At 37.9% G+C, this 26184-nt stretch overlaps 1 protein-coding gene and 1 long non-coding RNA gene across 2 annotated transcripts in view; one reads left to right on the forward strand and one right to left on the reverse strand.

Annotated features, from left to right (window-relative positions):
- Positions 1 to 10682: 10682 nt before the first annotated feature.
- LOC136022899 (uncharacterized) lies at positions 10683 to 17099 on the forward strand. The gene is made up of 3 exons (XR_010616390.1): positions 10683 to 10873; positions 13900 to 14015; positions 16292 to 17099. It is a non-coding gene; the product is annotated as an uncharacterized LOC136022899 (long non-coding RNA).
- Positions 17100 to 20407: 3308 nt separating this feature from the next.
- TUSC3 (tumor suppressor candidate 3) overlaps positions 20408 to 26184 on the reverse strand; it is a 120352-nt gene continuing 114575 nt past the window's right edge. The window contains exon 10 of the mRNA XM_065696800.1: positions 20408 to 20693. Coding sequence (XP_065552872.1) covers positions 20678 to 20693 — 16 coding nt within the window. The 3' untranslated portion in view covers positions 20408 to 20677. The remainder of the gene's footprint in view (positions 20694 to 26184) is intronic.

The raw sequence follows: 26184 nt of genomic DNA on the forward strand, positions 1-26184 counted from the left end.
TAAGGCACAAATAGTGTCTGCTGAGACACATGGATTAAATTTACTTCCCCAAATGGATAAAAGATAAAAACCCCTTTCTATACTCTTTTACAGTTTTGTGAAGTTACTATAGCAGCAAACGAAGGCTGTAGTGTTTTCCTTTCTTGAAATGGTTCAGAGCAGAATAAAAATTGCTGGTCAACTTCGTTGTTGGTGTAACTTCACTGGAGGTAATTTCTTTTGCAAGACTACATCCTTTTGTGGCATTCTACACCATCCCTCTCATTTTCCCTAGCTGTATTAAAGAGCATTATATCCTTTCACACTCCACACACCATTTCTAGACTTAAGACAACACAAACCAGAGTAAGTGAATAAAATTAATATATATTCCATTCAAAATGTCAAACATCGTAAACTAGTGAAAGAAACAGGATGTGTTTGGATCTAATAGCAATATGTGGTAGCTTAAAAAATTAATCATGTAATTTCGGATTGCCAAGAAAAAGCCCTGAGTATGTTAGATTTATGACTGCTGAAAAACTTATGAGCAATAAATCCTATTTCAGCTGCATAACTGCGGTAAGTAATGCCAAACTGGGAAACAACTTCACCTGATGGAAATGTAAACAAAAAATTTTAATTGGTCCAAGGGGATTCCTTATGTTATTAAGTATGCAGTAGGGTTTGTATGCAACAAACTTCCTCCCCAGACTGATAATAAGACTGGATCCACAGTGGAATTGCCAGTCCCAGTGCTAGGTACATATGTAATCAATCTGTTAGTATTGTCAAAACTGATGCATTGGATTACTCACTTTCAATATCCAGCACCAAAAATATATCTGACTTACCTGAAGTTCATGACTGTATTGACACTTACATATTGATATAACCATTGTCTCTCAAAATTCACAAAGCTGATGTGCACAGGCAAACAGAACTATTTTTATATAGTCATCTACCATACTTTTCTATTAAAATTTACAACAGGATTTGAACATCACATTCTTTGCAAGATGCTGTTATATTTTATGTATGCAGCTATAATCTGGCACTGTCAGCTGGCACTTGTCAGAAAGGCCATGCTTTTAGTAATAGCACTCTTCCCTTTTGGGAAACTTTCAGATTTTTCTTAGTTCAAGAGATATTTGTAGAATACAGGATTAAAAGGAGCATAAAGACCCTGAACCATCAGTATAGTGTAACTTATATAATTCTTTGTACTTTCATATTTTCCTTTTCTAGGATAACTGCCAAATAGCAGGAGCAGTAATCCCCGAGAAACTTACTGATCATCTTCATCATGTTCCTTGTCAAATAGGTAATGATCTTTTTGTAAGATTAGGACCTGTATTTGCTCATATAGGCTTTAACCATAGGTACAAACAGGCATACAACAGAAATGTTGATGGCATTCCTAATAGCATGAAAGAAAGGAAGTTAGGTGTTACTGGAAATACATCAGAGCCTTCTAGTTGTTTAAGTTTAAATGGGAATTGTATATTTGCAGTCAGCATAAATACTGCTGTGATCTGGATAAGCATAAAATGAATCATACAGTGGTAGAAATGGCTGCATATTTCCTCCAGATTTTGTCACAAAAAATATTCTCACGAGTGACTGTATGATGTACTTATGACCTAGATCAGTTGTTCAAAAGAAAATGTGAATAAAGGCAAGGCTAGAAATATGTGGCTTACTAGAAATAAAGGGAGAAAGATTGGTGATATATAGTGGAAAATTGCATTTCTGATTATGCGGTCTTCTTTTTCCTGTCCCTAGGTTCATCCTGGAGAAGTGATATCCAGTGATAGGACAAGGGGCAATGGGTGTAAACTGGAACATAGGAGGTTCCACGTTAACATCAGGAAGAACTTCTTTACTGTAAGAGTGACAGAGTACTGGAACAGGTTGCCCAGGGGGGTTGTGGAGTCTCCTACACTGGAGATATTCAAGGCCCACCTGGACAAGTTCCTGTGTGATGTACTGTAGGTTACCCTGCTCTTGCAGGGGGGTTGGACTAGATGATCTTTTTAGGTCCCTTCCAACCCTTGGGATTCTGTGATTCTGTGATTCTGTGAAAGGGCCTCTTTCTGGTGTGAGCAGGAGCAGTACTATCTATACCTGATCCTAAGTGTTACTCCAGGTGAAGCAGACTCGTTTCAGAGCAGCATCTCTCACACTTGAAAAGTCCTGATGATCTGCAGTGTCTCAGACCCATCCTGGAGCTCAGGCTGGACTCATCCCAAGCCTGTATTCTTGTACCTACAGAGGTCAAGACCCAGGGGAAATAGTGAGACAAAAGGCCTTATTTCTGTCCAGATGCAGGATATTGCTTCTGTGAGAGATGGGTGGCAGTAATCCCCATGATTACTTCATGTAATTACTTCATTATGTGATTACTTCACTCTAAAGTGGAAATCACAGACTTTTGCAAAGGCAGGATACAGCCTTTATGAAAGGTGGTTTCTCCTTAGCTCCTTTTAACTCTTCACCTCAGTGAGAACCAGGGTGCCTTGACTGTTAAGGTGGCAGGTTCTCAGGGGTATAAAGGAAGATGCTTTATGCCCAAGTCCTTCTGAACTTAGATTTAAACACTTTGAGAGCTGGAACTACATCTTGGAAGACATGCTATTTCTTGATTGAAGCAGATCATAAAAGGAAGCAGGGAACAAGTATTAGGCATAAATTTCTTTGGCTGTCTGAACAGATCAAAGAGCTACATCCCGAGCAGCATATAGGATATGATGGCAAGGATAGATTATGTATGAATGGTAGAGTGGTTTAGCAAAAGTGGAAGCTTAGTTCAATCAAATAAGGATCAACCACTTTTCCCTGATTGGGTCATACGGTGGCTCAATAATTAGTTCACATTACCTTAGAAGTGATGAAATTCCTAACAAAAAAAGCTTTCTCTACTTATTTTGTCCTTCCCTTTTTTCAGGAGGCAAATCACCCTCTGCTTTTGTCCAGTCTGGCTCATTCTTTGATATCTCACTCAGAACTAGCAGAGAATATTCATGAACACTTCCACCTTGCCCACATGAATTAGTGTGACGGTCTTTGCTCAACTTCTGTTGACTCTCAACTACATAGCTTCCCCCTAATGCCATTTACCTATACAGAAACCAGTATGTTATTAATTTTAAAGGCACTTTTAAAGGCACACTCTCTCATCTTTTCCTATGACAGAAATCTGAATGTGAAAAGTCTTTCCCAGTGCACACTCCACCTTGTTTACTTCTCTCCAGCTGTTTCTCTCCCCCTGTATTGAATCAAAATGACTGAATGTATAATGGAAATTATCACAGCTGGAATGATATTAGAAGTGAGATTTGGAAGCTTTAACCTACAGGCTATACTTTTCTTGTACATTTCATTTATGTTCTCATACTAATAAGAAAGCTTATATAGACATATTTTTGAGGAGGCAAAAATATGTAAAAAAAATATTATATCTCCTTCCCTTAATAAATGAAATATGAACTCTATTTCAGTGTGAGAGAGAACAAAGATTGACTGTCCCCTGAAGGCATTTGGTAAAATAAGAAATAACCTTAAGGCAATATTGTGACTTTTGCAACTATTGCTGTTTTGGAGATGTAGGGTAACGAAGTTCTTTCCTTCAGTTTTAGCTGCCAGAGGCATTCTGCCCACAGAGGACAGAGCTTACGTTTCACATTTCTTGCTTTTCATGGGTAATGCTAGGACCAAGAAATCTTTGGCATATTAAAGGAAATTTCATGCAAATCCCTGCAGCCTCATAATTTTCAACTTTTTTAAACAGGAAAGAAATATGATCTTAATCACTTAGATGTTGAGACATAAGGCCATTCCCAAACTTTTATAGGCTGGAGAACACACTGTCCTGAAATTCTACCATACAGACTGGGTAATGGGGGAAATGAGGTGGACTAAGTAGCACCATGAGCTCTGCAGACGTGAAACTGCCACTAAAAAAAAACCAACCAAACAAAAAACAAAAAGAAAAAAAAAAAAGAAATCATGACGATATACCTGATCTTTGTGAAAAATATAGAAAATTGCTGTCTTACTCAAGAAGTATTTCAAGGCTAGATCCCACAGCACTTTCAAAGACAGTCCCTGCTGTAAGGCAGTTATGATCCTGAAGCATGACTGAATCTAGCACTGAATACAGTGCACATGAAAATTAAAATAGCTGAGATAGAAATTTGGGTTATTCCGATTGCATTTGTCTCAAAGAGCAAGCGTTGAAACATGTGCAATGTAGATGAAAATTGGGACTGAAGTAAAAATCTGTAAATTTATGAAGTATAAAAGTTTGCGCTTATTCTGCTAGCAAAAGCATTCTTATAATGTAGCATTTTCAGCTGAACACAAGATCATGGGGGAATATATAGACAAGAATTATTCCCAGGGTTAAAAACATAGAATAAAATTGTATCTGGAACACAGTGTTAGCCATTACAAGCTCCCTAGGCAAACTGCATATGGATTTCTGAGACTATGACACATGTTGCTGAAAGTGAGGAAGCATTGCATTCCTTTTCTGCATCACTGCGAGCACATTGCAGTGAGAAGCAGGCCGAGTGTTTTCAGAGAATGTGTTATAAAAGAGCATATATAAAAGAGCATAACTCTATGCAGTGTTTATTAGTCATTTGCCGCTGTTTTCCTGCTTGAGAATCAAACACACTGTGTAGTTCAGGTGTACCCTGATAACAACTACATTTTTCTTTTATTCTTTCTTCCAAGACTTAATCCCAAAAGAGATTAAACGGGTCAATACATTCCCAAATATTCACTGAAGCATGAAATGTAATCTCATGGAATCCTGATTGTTTGCCTAAGAGACTCCTAAAAAAACTAGATGCTGTGCATAATTGTTTCAGCTTGAAGACACTGAGACAAATGAAATTTGCTTGCATCTCAGTCTCAGTCATCAGGATTTGATCTTTGTTTTTCATTGCTGGTGTATAAATGTGACAATAACAGGGATTATTCCCGTTATTGGATGGATTATATGATTATTTCTGGATTGGATGGATTATATGATTATCCATCCATATGGATGGATAATCACTAGAACTAATATTCCAATGGCATTAGATTTATATAACAGTAAGGCCAAGGCACAACATTCTAACATTAGTTGGTTAAGTCACAGCCTATGGTTAAGTATTTCCTGGAGAAGAGCAGTAGTCCAAAATTTGACTTGAACTGTTGTCTGCTGGCTAAACTGATCAGCATAAAGTCTGGGAAACTTAATAAACTTAGTTTAATCTAAAAGAGAATTTCAGCCTAATGAGTGAGAAGGGATATTGCTCAGTTAGTGTCCCATGAAAGGCATAATCAAGAAATATGAGTTATCTGTACTCTCTCCAAAGGTACCTAAATTTGAGTCATAGTTGTCTGCATATTTGTCTGCATCTGTACATGATGCAAGTGCTTGTATGATGAGTTGTCAAACTGGAGCAAATTGACTCACATAATCCCAATGCAGTTATTTCACGACCCAGGAACACCACTAAGGATTAAATTAAACACCACTAAGGATCCTGAATACCTTCAGTGACAAGAGCCTGTTCAGCTACAGCAGTCTCCATTTCTGCAAGGACTCTTATCTTCCTGGCTAATGATTCTTGTGGATTTACGCAGTGATTCCTGGTTGGGCATCCTTCAAACAAGTTACATCAGCAAGCAAAACTGCTTCTGATTATATTCTAGTGTTGTTATCTCATCTACCTTTGGGTTATGTTTTCCATCTAGAATAATTTTTACAAGTATCTCAAGAGCTGAGCCCTGCCCCGCCCCTCCCTTCCCTTCCCTCCCCTCCCCCTCCCCCCTCCACCCCCCTCCCCCTCCCTTCCCCCTCCCTTCCCCTCCCCCTCCCTTCCCCCTCCCTTCCCCTCCCCTCCCCTCCCCTCCCCTCCCCTCCCCTCCCCTCCCCTCCCCTTCCCTTCCCTCCCCTTCTTCCCATTGTTTTAAATCACATCCCCGGCATTAAATCACATTTAATCTCCTAAAGGCACACACACACAAAGTGATGCATTCTGTTGAATTCAGGACACATCATAATCATGTCTTAGTTTCTGCTATCAAAAAGAAAACCAAACCCATAATTGGATAAAGATTCTGACAGTGTCAAGATTGTGACAGCTGGGGCAGTATTTTTTCTGTTTGGTAATGGGAAGTGCTGCTTTCTCTGCACAGTGGTAAATTTAAACTTATCTATCTCATTTGCTACAGTGTGTTTGAACTTTCATTTCTCACCTTTCCTGTCAATCAGAGAATGCAGAAAGGGAAATAACTTCTTGGTGATTGGACACATGGAGCTCTAATCATCTGTCAGCTGCTGTAAATCAGCAGAAAGACCAGCTAAAGACTTAGTTCAAAAACTGTAACCGAAGTGTCTAAAACCAGTCGGGTTTCTCTGATCACTGGTTTAAATTATAATAAAATTTAAAAAAATGTAAAAATTGAAGTACAGTGAGCAACCAAAGATGTTAAATACCTAAAGGAGAAGTTATAATGAGCCTACACTTAAAAGAATATGTATAACCTAACAGTTAATTAGACTTTGTGGGACATAATGTGCTGAGGAATTTGATCAAATGGAAAAATCATCATTTAATTTATCTGCCTAAGGTTTTTGAATGCAGATACAATCAGTCCCATAAATGTATTCCCGCCCTGGACTGCTTGCTCTCTGAGGCCACTGGAGGCCAGCCATCTCTTTCTTCCTACCACCAGTCTAGCACCAGAATTAATAAAAACAGCTTCACAGAGGCTAAACTGAAATGCAGTTTGGGATAGGTGAAGCTTTCTCTGTGCTCACTGCTGTTAACTCCAGAAATATCTCTCTAATTTAAAATATGGTCAAGAGTGGTCACTCACTGTCTCTCACTGCTGATATCCCCTGGCTCTTTCTGGGCTTTGTTGTCTTGCTTATTCCATCCTGCAAGGCTCAGCCCAGGCCAATGAAAACAGGGTGAGTCAGGCAGGGACCAGTTTTAACTCTATGGCCAAGGGTATTGACAGCAGTAGGTTATTTCATCTTGGCAGCTCCTTCCCCACTTCCCAAGGCCTTCTCTCTCTTACCCAATATTCACTTTTCTTTCAGGTTCTATAAATGTTTGCGTATATTATTGTTTACACAATTTTTTGTGCTCAGTGTTTGTAAAAAGTTAGATTTGTTGCCTCTTTTCAGCCTGTGAAATGGCAGTCTCTTGGTTAAAGGAATTGAAATAGTTTTTCTAAATGAGTTTTAAGTTTTTAAAATTTTCCATTCATGACAGAAAATGAACTTCAAGTCAAAATGCAGTTTAATGAATACTGACAATGCAATTAATTTTTTTCCTGTGACGGGTAAATCCCGAGGAATTTAATGTGAGACAGATAAAGCTAGTTACAAATCTCAGATCCTTTTTTTTTTTCAGAATACAAAGAATGAAAATTAAGAGGAAGAGATAGTCATGAGCAAAGCATCCCACTACATCATCATCACTTTCCTTCCTTCTTCAAGTACATTCATATCTTTTTTCCCATTATTTTACTGTTCCTCTGTGGATCAGTGGAAATATTAGAACTGATTTCTCCTCTTGAGGCACTGAAAGAATTAGCACTAAGAGAGAATTCTGATAATATCAGTGATTGACAAACCTTCAAAAAATATGGAAGTGTAGTAAAGATAAGGTTCAGTGCCCTCCTGTGTGGAAGATCCCAAGGTCCCTTGCAAAGTGATGCATTCAGGCATTACTCTGCCTATCAAACAAGCACAGAGACCTTTTGGATACAGCAGTTGTTTAACAAGACAATATAATGATGCTATGGGATGCAGACAAAGCAAAGCAGATGCAGTTAGATCAGCAGGAATACTTATGTACTTAGAAAACTGTATCTGCAAAGTTGATGTTTACTTTTAAAAGTCAATTCATTGCATTATCTTTTCTCTCCTCAAAAATGATTTGTAGTCTAATTGATTTGTTATTATTTTTAAATGTCTAGAAAAGTGAAAGGATGAGACATGTGGCAGAATTTAAGTGAGGCTTATTGTATTTGTACTATTCCAGAACAATCAGGTAGCAAATTCTAGATCCCCGGAACTTTACTGCAAACATCTAGCCAGAAATATTTTCAAATAGAACAAAATGTGCTTGTACACCTCATGCACTGCTTTCTGTTGTACTCTGAGGAGAAGGGAGGAACATTGCAGCTGTTTCCCCAGCAGCTGCATGCACTTATGCACTGCATGTCACCAGTCCTGACTGGCTTAGACAACAATAGTAATAGGTAAAAATAAATGCGAAACAAAATATGAAGGGCATCTGAAGGCAGGGGGTGGATCAGTGATCAGTGATGTTTCACCATGTTACTTGGGAAACAACACTAAACAGAGCAAAGGAAAGAAGCCATTGTCATACAAACAGCAATCAGAGGGAGAAGAGATCTGAAAGCAAAGACTCCTGGTATTTGATCTCTGTGACATCAATCTCCACCAAACAATTATTGAGGTTATTACTTTAGGAACATGCTGATAAGATAACAAATGCAGACATTATTCAACATACTATCAGAATAAATAGAAGATTTTAGAATCAAATTTTATGAAACTTTAAACTATTAAAGTTTCCCTGATCAGCGTTTTTGTTCTAAAGTAACATACAGAATGGAAGAAGGAAGATAATTCCCTACAGTAATATGCATTTTACCATTGTATTGCTTAACTAACAAAAAAAAAAAGTTTACAAGCACTTAAGGGAACATTTAAACCACATAAAATCAAAATCAGTTTCCAGTCTTACCCTGCAGATGGGAAAGGGGAGAGCTTGGGCAACACATGCTCACTCCTCCAGCAGACCTCCAGCCAGATGTGTGGGAGCTGTGTGTGCATCAGGTGTGCTGTCCTCCCTCTTCCACTTTATGCCCCTAAATCTCAGCTGGGTCAAGAGGGGTGGCTGCTCTTTGGTCACTGAGATGAGTCCAGATGATGGTGTCTACATCTGGGGGAGGCCAGAAAGCACTAGTTGGAAAGAGGAGTGGGCACCAAGCGGAGTGGCTATCCATATCTGTGCTACATCCTTGCAGGGATTCTGCAAGAGCTTTTGCAGGACATAGGTGATGTCCATCTGGGTGGCCCTGCAGAGAGCAGTGTAACCACAGATTGCCAAATGCTGATTCAGCCCAGCATTGGTTTTGAACTGAACTTGTGTGACTTTTTTTATTTATTTTTATTTTAATTTTCATTTTTATTTTATTTTTTATTCCACAAATTTTCCATTCCTTCTTTGCAATTAGAAAAAGGACACAAGAGCTTAATATCTGGACTTATGAGGACAGTAGCAGTCCTTAACATTGTTAGTACTTTTTCTTAATCTTTTTCTTTGTTAAAGAGAGAAGAATGAAATGGATTCAGCCAAGGTGATGTTCAATAGTGTAACTACATCTCTCACCCTGGCAGCTAGCACCGGTACAACATACTTCATGAACAGTTACTTTGATGGACTGTACCCCTGTGACACTGGACAAAAGCAGTAATGACAGGCAGTAAGTCCATCAAATGGATTCACATTGAAAAAGCTGCAGACCTTGTCAGAGGCTGACCTATGTGTGATGGTATGACTGTTAATTTTCTCTTTTATGATTTATCTTTTCATTAGCAAAGATTAGTCTTAACTAAGCACTAGCTGTTAGATCAAAGGGAACTAGATTAAAGAAGAAAAAAATCCAATGCATTAAATTATTTGGCATCATACTTTCCCTACAAGCATGGGAAAAGTGTTTTCAAACCATACGTTGTTAGCCAGAGTTTGTACAATAGGAGCTTCCTGTTTATTTATAGCTAGAGTCCTGCAGGTTACTTTTTTTTTTCCAAGTCATATAAACATCATTTTCAGGACTGTTTCAGATAAAGGTATTCGGTTATTGACAATCAAGTGGTGCCCTGCTGCAATAATAAATACAAAATAGTCTTGCCTTTGCTACAAATAAGCATCTCCAGTTTAGGAGCCAAGTGAATTTGAAGATGATTAAGTGGAAATCTGCTCAAAGTTTTAAGAAGGATTTGACAAGAGAAGTAATTTTCCTTTGAGCTTGTGTTCAGCTTTGAATCTCACTAGAACAGAGCTTTCATTTTGCAGGCAGTCACTCATTGCACACCCAAGCTTTAAAATTTAATGCATGCACCCTTTGCAGAAGACTCTGGCAATAGCTCAGATATATTAGTAAGTGCAAGGATGTCAATCAGAAAAAGAAAAAGGAAGTGCCAGTGATGTCTTTCATTGTTTTAATCATACTGATAGTTCCAAAGTTTCTGTGGTTTGAATTCCAGTATTCTTCCCTATTTTGGACAAAGCAGAACCATACAAAAAAATATGGGCAATAAGATGTATATTTTCTTTTCCCAAGTGTACTGATTATATTAATTAGCATGCATATTTTTGAGAAAGTATTTCCAGTTTAAAATTCGAAATGCTGAGTTTCATTTAGCTACTCTAAGGGGTAGCCACAACACACATATGTAACAATTGCAGCTAGCATTAGGGCTCCAATTAATATTTATATATTGCACCAATAGGATTTACAAGCACGCTTTGGCAACACCAGGGTTAACCTCATGAATAAAGCAGGGCTGAAGGAAATGGCTCAGCTGCTGTGAATAAAAGAGCAGGAGGAGGCAGTTAAAGCTTTCCAGAGAGTAAGGAAACCTTAGGGGTATGGAGGGTATTGATTTCATGAGCACTAGTGCTGTGTGATTGGTGTTGGGGAGAACTGTGCTAGGAAGCTGTGCTGGAGGGGCTTTTTTCTGGAGGACAGAAGCTGTCCCAGGTAGAGCTGTGGGATTGCAGCCCACTGCTGGGGCTGTGCTGGTGTGCTGCTCTGTGAAAATTATTGGTGTATGAGCATGCAGGTAAATGCCACATGTAACTTACCTTTCTCTATCAAAGCACTCATCGCATGTCTTGTGGACGCAGGGGTTTTCATATTATGCCAGGAACAGAAAGGAAAAAGTACAAGTTTTATTTGTGAGAATTGCTATGTGTGATGTGTGAAGCCATTTCAAATGTCGTGTTTATCTGAGATTCCTATTTTTCTTGAGTTTATCAGAGATAGGTGAAATTGAGCTGTTTCTATCTTCTGCTTGAAGTTAGGATGCCAAAGACTTTGCACTTTTTGAAGGTTGAATTTTATTAAGGGTACTCTGAATAAGAATTCTTATTGAATATTAGTTGTCTTGCCCAATATATCCTTGAACAATAGGTGTTTTCATTTGTCCTGGGTCCTAAAAAAACATGTTTTCTCTTGTGTGTCCCTTGGACGGCATGGTCTTTACCACATTGGACCTTTACATGTGGATTTGCTTTCTTCTACTTCTTAAGAGTGCCTTAAACCTCAGTTTGTGCTGTAGATGCCCCGCCTGCTCAATCTCTCCCGAGCATACTGTCTGTTCCTGTGTTCCAGGAAGCCTGTGTCAGCACAAGAGGTGCAGCACCTTTAGGGAGCATGCCATGTCTTTTCCTCCTGGGGTTGTGTCTCAGCACAGCAGAGCTGCCTTTTTTCTGTGCTTGCCTTAGATAAAATCATAAGGGTATTCAGTAAATTGAGCAAACAGCCTGTACCTTCCATCACAATATCTATGACAACTAACTGCAGATGTAGAGAGAAGCAGTACATGGGTGCATTGGTTCTATTTTTTTTTTTGTTTTGATCAAGCGATTTTTATTTATCCACTTTCCAGTTACCTTTACCATCTTCCTGAGCTCACATCTGCCTGGAAATAATGGAAGCTTATAACTTGCATTTAAAACCGGAAATGTTCCAAGTTTTTCTGTTTCATGCTGCTTTTTCCTTTATAATCCTGGTTTACTGTGTTGAAAGTAGAAACTGAAATAATAGGTATAGAAGCCATAACTTCTAAATATAATGTTACTTTTTAGTATGAATGAGACTTTCAAGCTTGATTACATTTCGCTCTATCAGAAATACTATGCACTCTTGTTTTTGCCATGTCATTTATGATTAGGACTTAGAAGATGATACTGATAATTAGTGCAAATGTGTGCCCACTGGAAGCATGAGTGAAGAAATCCTCAGCCTAGCAGTCTCCTAAACTGAGCAAATTGATAACCAATCAGTTATTTCTAAGTATAAGGAAGACAACTACTTTGCATGAGAGAAGATTCATGTAAAATGGAATTGTTGCTTTTATAAGCCAGGATTATTCATTATGTATCTCATAAAGCTGTAATACTTCTGACACTGAAGGCTACATGTCAGATCCACAAGCCAAATTACTTCTATATCCTACAGTTGTGTTCTTCAACTCAAATCACCTGCAGCATCCTGTCTGCAGAGTATGGGCTGAATGAACGCTTCCTAGCCATTTCCTATAATCCATATTATGGAAAACCTTTGTGTTTTACCTTCTAAAAATACTGCAGCTGGGTTCTTTGTGCAGGTGGTAGCACTGAATGCCAGTAATTCCTTACAACATGGTTTTCTGCATTTAGTCACATTATTTAGGAGTATATTTTCAGTTACTTAGACAAATACCATGTCCTGTTGACTGCTAACTAATGCTCAAGTTTAAATAAAGGATTATCAGCACATAACTGAACACAAATAATATTTATGGGGAGAATGAGGCCTAATTCCCTTACTACTTCACAATACAAACATTTGTTTTGGAAGTAGGGCAAGTGTGGACAGAGGGAAAGCTTGAATGAATATCTTGTTAGTGAGCTGCAGCTAGCATGTGATAACTGAGAGCGTGGTATGTTTGGGTTTTTTTTGTCTTTATCAATGCATGACCCATCAGAGCATCCTTTGGTGCAGAGGGAAAGACGGGTACATTGCTTTGTGGATGCAATTTCTGGTAAGGGAGTTACAACAGAAACTGAATGCTAATTAATGTTTCATTAGTAACTGGGTTGTATCAGCTGCCTGACCTACTAATGAAGATTAATATATCCCTTAAGATATATACATATATAAAGAGATATATATGGGTTTTTTCTAATGGATATGAGCACCAGGATGTGAGCAACCATGACTTGTCTGTCAGAGGACGCTGACGTCTTGAGCATCCCTGAGAAAGCACATAGATTTCAGGTTTCTCCTAGCAGGATTCTCTGTGGGGACAGAGGTCTCGAGACCTTATGGCATTTGGATAACTAAGTATGTAGCCACTTAAGACTAATTTTCTTCACCCCTCAAGAGTTGCCTCACCTGGCAACAGTTTAAAACAAGAAAAATCCTGTATTGAAAAATGTGGTGGCTAGATTTTTCAGTGTTGTCTGCCTTAATCATAGATGATAATGGCTTCATTTACTACCCTGATGCACTGGTGTGAATGCTTTCACTGGTTTTATTCCGTGAACCAAAAGGCAGTCTTAGCATTTGCTGTGATATGTGTGCCTGTGGTTTACACACTTTTTTGTGGAACTCACCTGGGGAGGGAGCTATGTGTCCAGCAGGAAATCTTGTATTCCTTTGGGCAAATTCCCTTGACACAGCTCTTAAGTGAGAGCTGGGCACTGCTGGGCTACGGCTTTTGACAGATGTGATTACCAAAAGGGATGTAGGACAAATTTGCACTATTATTGTCATCAACTTTGTAACTTGCAGCATTTTAAACATTAAAATTCTCAGAACTTACAAAAAATCCTAAATAACTGAGCTGTGAGGGTAAGTTTGACATAACCTACAATGAGGCAACATTGTAAAGGCAATGAACTGTGACTATATCGTGCTCTCACTGAATGAGAAGTGCTGGAGAAGCGCTTACTTTGCTCTTTCTAAGCGTTCTCTTTATTCAAGTATTTGTCATGTTGCATGTTAACTGAAGATCTTAGGTGCAAGTAATTGCAGTGTTCGCATGAAAAACGATGCCTGCAAACTTATTTTTGCAAAGCCATATTTGTTGTTGTGTTTCAGCCTGTTCTCCAGAAACAAACAGGCTGCTAACTGTGGGGAGGCCTCTCTGGACTGATGTGACACCATACAACAGAGCCTGATTTCTAGCTTTTTTTCCTCTCATGGTCCTAAAATACGTAAGTTGTGAAAAGACCACTCTGCTTCAAAGGGCATGGGCATCAGGACAGCCAAGCCCTCTTCTGGGAGGTAATTGCCTTACGAGAGCAGCTGTGAAGCTGGCAAAGGGGAAAGGCTCCCTGTGTTAGGCGGCTGTGGGAAATGCTCTGTTTGGGGACAGAGAGCTTTGGTATGGGGCTGGACTCCTCTGGGGTTAACAAAATTCTCTGAGAAAACTTGCAGCACAATCTATTCAAGCTCTGTGTCTCTGGCTTAAAAGGATGCAAGAGGAGAGCCTGGAGAAAACAGGCCGTCTAAGCAGCTATTAGCTGGTGAGGACTTAAAGTGCCATAGAAGTAGGGACATCTACCTGCCATGACCCTATCCCAGAGGTAGGTGAGGGAAAGAACTGGTTAAACACAGCTGAGGAGAGTGAGTAGTTATAGAAAAGGAAGGATTAAAGACTGTTGTGCACCAGGTGCAATTATTCCTGGCTCAAAATACCTTGACTACGGAGGACTTTCTTTTGACACAGATGAATGGCCAAATCCAGTCTTAGTAATGAGGTGATTTATCGCTTGCCATCAGATGCTCTGGTGGTAGATATCCCTTTTGAGGGCAAAAACTGGCTACAAGCTTCCTGTGATACTAATGACTTCCACTAGCTTTGACCAACAAAAGTACTTTCAGATAAGTAGTTCTGCTTACCTTAATTCTTCATAATTACTCCATTGCTAGTGAAAACACATTCCATTACAAAACAAACTTGAACAGGACTTGAACACCTTCTCTTTAAATATAATGTAAAACTTCCTGTTTTCTATCCTTAAATCCAAAGAATAAAACTCCTGCACCAAGTGCTGCCAGAGGGGAAACAAATACTTATGGAGTGTGTATGCTACAGCCTAGATAAACTCATATTTTCCCACTGTTTTTGCCTGAAGCACTCCTCGGTAATGACTTACCTTGAGGCTTGCTTTCTCTCTAGAGTAAGACTCCTAAAGCAAAAATGTAACTATTAGAAGATAAAACAAAGCTTTCCAACTTGGAAGTTCTGAGGCTTCTTCATTACTGTGTATACATGTGAAGCACTTTTAAAATTCAGGCAGAAAAGCCAAATACAAACCAGAGAAATATTCCCTATTTTTAATTCAAGTGGTTTTAGAGGGATCAACACAGCCTAGTATTATGGAAGTTAAATCTCCAAAACAAATGTACTGACCTGTGTTAATGCACAATACAAACCTCTCTTGAAAATGTGAAAGATGTGGTTTTTTTGTATCATACACTTACTGTGATGTGTGAAAATTCCAGCTTCCTTATGTTAGCTGTATCTTGCAAAATACTACAGGTAACTGGGGTGAATGGAAGAAAGGGAATTTAAATTTTTAGCATGGGTAACAAAATTAAAACCGATTCTGTAAAGGTTTGTTCCCCTACAAATTATGGTTTTATATGGTAATGTCTGAGAAAGCAAAGGAGGTTTTTGACCAAAATTTTCTTTATGGATGGTGTTGGGTTTGGTTTGCCACAAGGCAGATGATGAGCTCTGAACTTGTGTAGCCCTTAGTGTAGCATGTATCCATACTTCATTGGAGAATGTACAATAGTCCTGTTCATAAATGGACTGTGCATAGATGAATGTCTACCCTTGGATTTGAGAAGTTCCAAGAAGTTATCAGAGCTCCAAATTTTTTTTATTAAGAACTCCTAACAAGGTGTCTTGTGTAAGTGTGCATGTGACTGGGATAGACATGGGGGTGAAATTCCTCTAGGACATGAAATATAAGGGAGGTGAAAAAGCCCTGAAGTCTCAACAAGTGTGTAAAATCAACTCATACTAGAGCATGCAAGAATATGTCTGTATTACGTTTTTGTTACAGATAAAAACTATAGGCTCTTTTTCTACTGAATATAGTTATTAAGTACTACCAAACATGAAGAGCAAAATCATCTTCAGTTTTTCATGTATTATAAAGAACTGGAAGAATAACTACTAGAATTTCTAGCTTGGTCTAAAGACATCTTCAATCTTTCAGGGATGAGGTCCTGAGTTTGTGTGTGACTGCCTGACCAGATACCTGCATCCATGTGGGGGCCTATTCTAGATCCTTAAAAGGATACTTACCTCACTGTGGAGAGTTTTATTTGGCTGTTCTGAAGAATATCTGGAATTCAATTTGTTTGGAATGAGAGCAGTGACTTTTTTATTTTTATGCCTTCTTTGCAACTTCAATTGCAGGGTTTGTCGCTGTAAATCTTTGTGATCGTCATCATGGGTTTCTTTTCTTTGTAGGTGTGCACTGCTGCAGACACAAACTAGTGTTTTTACACTGCTCCCAAGAAAAAATGCCTTGAAGCTTTTTAGTACCATGCTCTGGCTCATTTAGAATCTGGGTGCTTTTAGGAGATACTGCTAGCTTATCTCCACCTTCAGATTTATACACTGTTTAATTTTCATCTAAATGGTCCCTTTAATGACAACACATTATTCCAATTGCATGAACATCTAGTTAAAGTAATTAAATACACCAAAAAGATGTAGAATGGGGTTTCCTCCCGCATCAACTGGATCTGTGTAAAAACTTTCAGGCCTGTGATACAGAAAAAGGACACAAAGAAGCAGGTGCTGGTACACAAGGATGGAAGAACATGGAGCTAATGCTTTTGAAGATGCTTGCTGAAGCCTGTAGAAAAATATCTAAACCTGGGTGTGGGAGGAAGCATATGTGCCAGGTAGCATGCAGCACAGCAGGCATAAGAAACAGAAAACTCTGCATTGCCTGCTGTGCGTCGACTTGCAGTTCTATTGCCTGTGCTACAGCTGTGTTGTTCCTCACTGCTTTAGTTTGCTCTTTAAATCAAACTCCAACTCGTTGCTGTACTATTGTGAATACTATAGTTACAGCAATAAATTCATAGCACGGGAAGTGATCACATATAAAATATGACATGAACTGAGCTAGCGGCTCCTTACAAACAGGAAGAAAAGACCTCTTAAAACAAATAGGATTCATTCTACCACTTCATATAATGTTGTGCATTAGCATTAAGAAAGGATCCTATGATTTTTGACGCATCACGTGATGAAAATGTCTTGAAGTTAATGACACATTTCTGCATATATTTTAAAATGTGGTTGTATGTATTCTTGTTACTCAGCACTTGAGATCTAAATACATTACTCTGTACTTGTGTTCTGTTAAATTTAGCTGAATACGTCATGATTTATTTTTCTCTTGATGCATTGATGCTCACCTGCTAAACTTTTACTCATATACTGAGTTTTGTGAAGTTCCTGTGAACACCCCCCATCAGCACATCATGATGAGCTTATATATATTGCAGGCTGCACTGCACATGCCCTTCTACAGATCACTAATAAAGATGTATTCAAGTGGCCCATGCACCAGCCTTTGGGAAGGTCCCATTGCTGACTTCTCTGTCATGAGAAGTGACCATTAAGCCCTATCCTTTACTTGGTATCATCTTTTAATTGGTTTTCAAATCATGAAAAGAACATCTCTCCCAGTGCCAGATTAGGTTCTTTATTAAAGTCCTGCCACAGGATTTTTATCCATGTTCTTTTCTGATACTATTTTAGCCTTCTACAACTTTGTGAACTTGAATTCTCCTTTACAAAGGCCCTACACTTTTCTCAGCTGACTATGTTTACCCTTGGTCTCAGTAAACTTACTGTATTACAGATTTAACCATCCTGAGTGGAAATTGTTCACTGGTCTGTAGCTCAGCCTTCCCTCTAGATGCTTTTTCTTACAGATGCCAGCTGTGTTGGCAATCTGTCAGTCCTCTGGCAAGAGGGGCAATCTGTAATGATGGTGAAGGTACGTTGCTCAGCAGTTTACAACCTCACATCTGATTTCCTTTAGAGCTCTTTGATAAATGCCATTTGGACCCAAGATCTTACCAGCATCTAGCTTAAGTATTTCAAGCAATTGCACAGAAGGAGCTAGACCACCTTGATCTACACCTTCTGGCCTAGCTGCTACAAAGAATTTGGCTTCTCTGTCACAGTCTTTATTGGTCAGTGCTCCTTCTAAAACCTTTGTAATCAATTCTCTCACTAGTTCCCTGCCTGGTACCCCACTTTTGATGCATTTAAAGAATTCTGGCTACCATGCTTACCACCATAAGCATAAACTTCAGATTGTCTGGGGTTTTATTTTTTATGCCTGTTGTATTTAGAGTTGACCTGTGAGGTGCTGTGAAGTTTCTTGTTCCCTACTGAGCTGTGTATTTTTGCAGTCTCTGTTTTTTTTTACCTTGGCTTCTAATACAGTACGTAATAGCCCCCAGGCTGGTTGTAGGTATCTCACTATTTGGACCGTCCCTTTTTTTTTCTTGTTTGTTGTGGTTTTGGTTGTTTGTTTTTGTTTTGATTTTTTTTATTATTGTTTTTGCTTGTTTTATTAACTGCCTTTATTTCTACATTGTTCCAATTTATTAGTACAGATTTCACTTTGACTGTCCTCTCCTGCAACAGTATTAATGCTACGCATTGTGGTAGCTGTTACAGAGTAGCCCTCATGAATACCGCTTACGCTGGTACCCATGCACTACTCAAGCTGCTGGTTTTTGAATGATTATTATTTGAAATCTACTTCTTACTGTTCCAGGAGGCAGTAATTTATCACTGGAATACTCTACCTCATCACAAGCTGAAATACCTAATATCCTTAGGTTGTGTGGTCTTGAGATCTCTCACTATAACTACCTGTCTGAAACTTGAATTTCTCTAGTCTCACTTCCTGACTGTCATCTTGATGAGGGTCAGTAGTACAGTTCTAATTTTTTTTTTTTTTTAAGTTAGGTTTGTTTTTTTTTTTATATTAGGTCAGTACAGACTTCCAACCACAGAGACCTCCTGCTATGCTGTTTTGTTGGGTTCTTTTATTCTGTAAGATGTCCATGATATTTCACTTCATGTAATCTTTCACACATGGTGCCACTTTGTCACCTGCATATCCTGCTGTGCCGTTCTTAAGTCAGCAGCCTGGCAACAGTGTCCTACTCATTTTTTTTTTCCCCCACCAGGTCTCTGAATGCCTGTTATAGTAGGGCTATTGTTCAGTACCACACATTCCAATTCATCCATCTATTTATCAAGCTTCTAACACTGACATAAAGATCTTGCAAATTCTACCCTAGCTTCTACACTGGTATATGCCAATCAACTGGCATCATGGGCAGTTGCGATCTGCCTTCCTTAGCTAACATCCTGAGAACCTCTCAAAAGGCTGCAACCTCCTTCACAGTCCATCAGTCTGTGAACCAGGTATGTCTGAGTTTGTCAGTTTTTCCCCAGCTTCTAGTTTAAATGCTGCTCTACAACCTTGCAGCATTTCCACACCAGCACTCTTGCTCTTGTTTTCGTTTTTCCTTGCCCTAAAAAATTTTCCAGTCCTTAACATACTGGTATTTTCTGGAGAATGAAGAGCTAGAGCATTAAAGTGACTTTTGTAAAGTCTTGTCAATCTTCTCATTCCAACTTGATTTCATTCCTGGAGAATGTAGAGAGGAAAAGAAGGACTGAAGCAGAGCATCCTGTGACTCTGTTTCTGAGCCACAGAGAATACACTATGTAGGTATATGCACAGGCTTAAGAGCAATTCATATGAGATGTGAGCAGCTACAAAAACGTTGTGTTAAATGGCATTACAAATTCTTACATGAGCTTTTTCACAAAGCTTGGTGAACAGAAAACTCGCAAACTGCTGTAACTTCTGTTCCAATGGACTCATCTGTATTGCTTTATAAAGCTCATTCAGAGTAAAAAAAGCATGCTGTGGATTACAAAACATTACCCACCCCATCCTCCCATTTTGCCTCCCATTTGGCTTAAACAGATCTGAGTTCTGACTGATCTAAGCCTTCTTGCCTTCAAGATTCCACAAACCATTTTGAATTTCATCCCTTGGTATGAGAGAGAGATGAACTGGCAATCTATGTACTCCAAATACTATTGAGCCAGGAAAAGAAAAAATCCACTATGAAAATATGTACAATATAATTCTGTATTAACAACTCGACATGCTTGGGGTGATCAGAGACTGTATACATATACACTGTTTCAAAGCAAAGTGATGGCAGGATGCATGTAGTCATTATAGTTTTCACCATGGTATTTCATAGAATCATAGAATAGTTAGGGTTGGAAAGGACCTAAAGATCATCTAGTTCCAACCCCCCTGCCATAGGCAGGGACACCTCACACTAAACCATCCCACCCAAGGCTTCATCCATTTCTCTTAATAGTAGTTGAAGAACCAATGATTATTTTGTTCAGTTCTAAAGCACATCTCAAAACCTTATTGCAAACTTCAGGTAAAAAATTTTGGCAATACCCTTTGGACTCATGTACTAAAGTTAATGAGGAAGCCTTAAACAAAAGACCATTATAATGAAATTTATTTAAATTCTTGAGCATACTATAGTCATAACTTTTTAGCACTTCCCAATGTGTTGTTTACTGTATGTTTCTATAAATTAGGCATTCATTGCATAAAACTGCATTCATTTCTCTATCAGCATACTATATAAATTATCACAAAAACAGATGAACCAACAAAAGATTCCTGAATACAAGTAACATTGGTGGGCAGATAACATCAGCTATAGCTTATCTTCATGGTAAGCAGCTCTAAATGAATCCCTCTTGAATTCATTTAATTAAGAAGCTGAAAAGAAAGAAAACATGATTAAATACTGAAAAATGCATATAAAATATAGCATCACAATTATTAGAAAAGAATAAACAAGGACTTTAAAACGTTCATTTAAAAAGTCATTTGACATTTGTGTAATAATCTCTTAAGTTTTTATAGTCCATTTAGTAATTACTAAGCAGGCATGAAAGTTATCAAATAAAACTTGTGACTGAAACTTAAGTTTGCCTATTTAAAAAAATTAAAAGACAAAATGCACTTCAAACATCTGTTCTCTTTAATCAAGTTCTGCATCTGCTCTTACTACTTAAAGTGAGAACTAGCTCTCCCAGGAGATGTTTCAGATTTATTTAAAACATTCTTTAACAGTTTAAGTGGCCCCAGAGTGAGGTGGGTATTGAGGACTTGGCAAGACTCTGTAGGGTTGCAGACACATAAATTCTGAATGTTTTAATCAACTAAGAAGTTTCAGATGACACTACTGTTTCTTTACCCCTGGAACAAAACTTTGTATTTTAAAAAAGTAGATATATATTGCGTGTCATACCTTTCTGTGTGCTTTACCAAAGAAGAGTTATCTCATAAACTGGGAAATGGGAACACAGAAAGACTTGTGCAAACACAAAAGCAATGAACTACTGAATGGAGGGGTTTCTTCACTGCCTGTAGCTTTGCATGGAAGATCTTCCATTTCCTTATAGAAATGCAGTGTGCTCTAGTATACACATGTTGTATTAATTTCACCAGTTTTCTGTTCATGGCATAATTAATTAATCATTACAAAACACATACAAATTCCATAAGCTTAAAAGACTGAATCAGTACAAAGATGTTCCCTGCTGCAAAAAGCAGACAAGCTCATTAGCCAAGACATACAAACCAAAGCAAAACAGACGGCAGCTGGCTGGATGCTGGAGGGTGAAGAGATTGTTGACAGGGAACAGCCAGCAAGAGCAAACGCAGGAAGAGATGAATTGTTGGGTGCTGAGTCGAGAAGTAAGAGAATGCTGAGCACATGAGACTAAAAAGATAACCCAGGTCTAGGACAGATGCATAATGCCAAATATAGGAAAGGAACTAAGAAGAAAGATGAATACTGCTACTGAAAAAAACTGGGGGGGAGAGTGAGAAGGGCTCAAGATTACAATAATCAGGCAGGTAGTGTTGATAGGCTCAGGAGGGGTAAAAGACTGAATGATATAACTGTAAGGAAATACAAACATGGCAGTGTTGTACGCAGTGAATATGCTACTACCATGGCTACTGTTCCTTACTTTCTGTCTACAAGAGAATTGCATCTTTAGAAGTTAAGAGATGTGATAAAGAATATAGATAAGGTAAACACTGACAGTTATACAGAAGTTATAGGGAAGTTATAAGACATACTTAAGGGACTAGATGCACAAAGAAGGAAAAAGCCTAAGGCAGAAAAAACACAAAAAGCCAAAACACCATAAAAAATAATAGAGAGTAGCCAAAAAGAAGGTGGGGTGGAGCGTACGCAGGGTTTCTGAAAAATCTAGAATAATAAATCAGACAACATCTGCTGGGATAGATCTGCAAAAAGAAAAAATGTCCCCTTATGCAAAGCAGGGAAAAGCAAAACAGGAAAGGCTGGCCAAACTGTGCCCTTCCAGACATGAACTAGCTGGAAATGGGTAGCATAGGTAGGAGTAAATGGTAAACTAAGACTTACAGGAAAGCCATAAAATCAAAAAGAGGCATTCCTAATGGTAGTAGTCACAGAAGGAAGGTCCTACTCATAGACAAGCATGCAACCTTTTTGCCATAGGAAGAAGCACATCATTCTTGAGAGGTCTGCTGTGGGACCAGGCACCTGAAATTTAGATCTCTTCTCTAAAGGACTAGAAATCAGCATCAAATGTGGACTCTTCACAGAGAGGAATGTGGAGGTCCATGGATATTCACGGACTCTGTGTGCTGTTGGATGGTTTGAATGAAAAGACTGAGCCATTTTGTCTTCCATTTCAATAGCAGCTTCTTTGCTGAAGAACACAGTGCCTAGGCACATTAAATATCACACAAAATGCTAAATGTAAGATGCTTTGACAACTGTGTATTCTTTTTCCTGTCTTTTAAAATAATCCTGATTTCTACTGTTGTGAAAAAAAGTAGCCCGTTTTGCTGAGTGCTGAAAGTTAATCTTGCTGTTTATCAAAAGTAGATTTACTAGTTCACAAACTTTAGGTGAATCAGCTAAATTATGCATGAAACGAACATGGAACATCTGAACAGTTGTTAGTAGTGCTCCTGTTTGTTAATAAATTTAATTTTATACGTCTGCAAATATTGTTTGTTCTACTTACTTTTTACCACTGTATTTCCAAGAAATAACTATTCAATTTTATTCACTTCTATTTAATTTCAATTGCTCAATATTATACAGGATTTCTTTACTGAAAATAATTAATTACAGTGAGGGTAGATATTTCTTATATGGTGTATATAGCAAATGCCAGAAATTCTCAAGCTGTGGGGCGTCTTGCAATTTGTCTGTTCTTGTTGTACTGGCTATTTTTCTCTAAGCAATGAATGAATACTTCATATCTGACTTAACTTTGTTTTTTTTTTTTTTTGATAAAAATAAGGCATCTTTTACTTATTTGCTTTCTTGCAGCTTAGTCCATTTTTCAACTAGTCAATACAGAATATGTATTTTCCATTCCACCAATACACAGTCTGGGATGCTGTTTATTCTTTATGGTTTAACTAAAAACTCTACACATTACTCTCTTCAATAATACCCAAATACTGAAGGGCTATAAAGGAAAATCTGATGATAATGAAACATTCAATTACAGGTACCAAAAAGTTCTTTAAAAAAGCTACTCAATGGAAGCTAATGAATGAAAACTTGTATAAAAACTTTGAATTTTCAGATGGTCATATAATTTTAATTTAGACTAAAACAACAGCAAATGGTAAAATGTAGCCTTTAAGGGAATATAATACTGTGCTGGTGTAGTGATGTCTTCTGTTTTGTTCTTACCGTCCTCTCTCATTGTTTTTAATATTCTGTGTGCTTTTTGGGCTGAAAGTGACTAAAGTGAGGTTTCGAGAGAGCCTGCCAACCTCCTTCCTGACTAGCAAAGCTATCTTAAGGAGTTCATGTTTTTGGCTTAGTTAAGAATAGTCTGTCATTCCCATTTGTATTAATTGACAGATAAAATTCCACGTTGCTATAATGTTGATATATATGATTAATATGTCACTTATTCAGTTTAAATATTGGGGTGAGAAAGCTTCCAAAAAAGATTTTCTCTGCTCTATCAACACTCAGGAAGCATTATAAAGACAAAAATGTTCAACAGTATAAAATAAATTTATTGCATTATCTGTCAACAGATAATGACAATTAAAATGAAAATTTGAGCAAAATGAAAAATTTCATCTAGTTCCCATAAAAAAGGTGGATTAATACAGGATGAAAAAGTCCTGCCATTGTAAAAATGGCTCTAGCAGAGAGATTTGTTACATGCTAGCTCATCCATCATGACTGTGTTCGCTCACTAAGTAATCTTCAACGCTGACCTCCATTTTGCCTCACCTTTCCCATTCCAGTGTTTCACTGCATAAGGGTATTTTACCAGCATGTTAATGAACCATTTTTTTCCCGACCCCTAGCCTCCAAGAAGAAAATTCTGGCATAATTAAAAACTTAATTGGAAAATGCCTGAAGCGGATGAAAAAAATGTCAACAAAGTGTTACTGTTCCTTCCTACATACGCACCCTCTAAAGAGCACTCTTATAGATGTGTGCTCTTATCTAGCACTTCTTTAGACACTTTTCTGTTTGTCACAGAAATTAAAAATGGCAATGGCATTACCAGGGTCAAAGAAATAACATCATTCCCAGCACTTTTATTTATGAACATTAGAAAAGAAAATAACAGTCTTTCTCCAGTTTTTGACTCCTGTTTTACGTTTATCCACATCTGTTGATTTATCTTCACTACATGCAGGTCATTGAAGAGAAAGGGGAGGCACAGCAGACTGTGTTACTGTTTCAGTTTTTAGCCATGTGTGCTGCTTCACAGAGGACTTGTGTGAGAGAACAGAAACAATGTATATATTTGACTTTTTAAAAAACAGGACAGTGAAGCTGATGCTTGAGATCGTGCATATAGCATTAAAACAATTTTAGTTTTCTTTAACTGTTGCTTTAGGCATGCCAATATAAATATTCTTTCTTTTTTCTGACAGATCATTAGTATTCATTGTTGTTAATATTGTTAAAGGCAAAGCTTTACTAGCCTGAGGACAATTTATCACATAAAGATTGACAGTTTCAAGGTGAAATCTACAACCAGGGAAAGCAAAAGGACAGACATATTTCACATCTTAAGATATATGTATATGTACACTGGGATCAACTGATGGGATACAGAACTCCTTGGAAGATCCTAAGAAATTCAGACAAAAAGATTATTGCATATCAGCACATATAATTAAAGTTAAAATGCAGGATATTAAATTAAAGGGAGAAAGAGAAAATAACAGATTTTATATACCTGGTCCTCCTTAGTGTTTTGCATATTCACTTCATTAAAATTCTTAAGAAATATGCACATAAACCAAAAAGGCTTCTTTTAAGAAATACTATACCATTGACATGAAGATGATACGGTTGAGATCACTGAAGCATCAAAGAATTAATAGTACGTAATTTAAAATAATGCAACAGAAAATTGAGTCAGAACTACCTAAGAGACCAACAGAAACACTGGAAAGGACCAGATAAGTAAATTACGCATTTAGGAAACTAGCAAACGGAATTTGATAATAGTAAACGAAAAGGATCCATTCTAGCGATTGTTTCTAGTAATTCTGCATTGAGTGAGGATTTAAGACTGAATGATTAGATTAACTTATTCCCATGAAAACATGACGAATTCAGGACAGTCCAAATAAGCCTGTAAGATCCTGCTTAATTCTGCAGGAGCAGCAAACAAACCAAAGAAAAGCTTAGCTATTAAATGTTTCTTGCAGTTAAGCATCCAACGGTTCATTCTTTTATGAATTTACTTGATGGGTGTTACTGGTAAGTTGTGATATTGAATCTACTTAGCTCCTTAAAACAGAATTTGGTTTATGGATCTAATAATTCCTTCATAGTAACAACATGATGCAGCACTGTCTCATTTTAACAGGACTGTGATGAATCAGTCTTTTCAGCACTGTCCTGGATTTCTTTTCTTTCTTCACGAGCTTTAACATACTAACAGGAGCACTCCTTTTCCATATGCATTGCATATCAAGCTAAATTTCTTGAAATTTAACTTCTAATAGATTTCAGTTCTCTTTCTTTTCCTCTTCCCCCCAGCCCCGATTCCTGACATCCTTTATTCTTAGCTTGGATACTAAGAGAAGAGTACAAAATCTATGTAAGACTCCGACTTCTGTTAGAATCTCCAAAGAAAAATTTGACTGAATACATCTTCAACCTTGTGGGGACTGTGGGTGAGATTTATTCCATGCAAAA

This window comes from Lathamus discolor, chromosome 1 (genome assembly GCF_037157495.1).
Source record: "Lathamus discolor isolate bLatDis1 chromosome 1, bLatDis1.hap1, whole genome shotgun sequence".
NCBI lineage: Eukaryota > Metazoa > Chordata > Aves > Psittaciformes > Psittacidae > Lathamus > Lathamus discolor.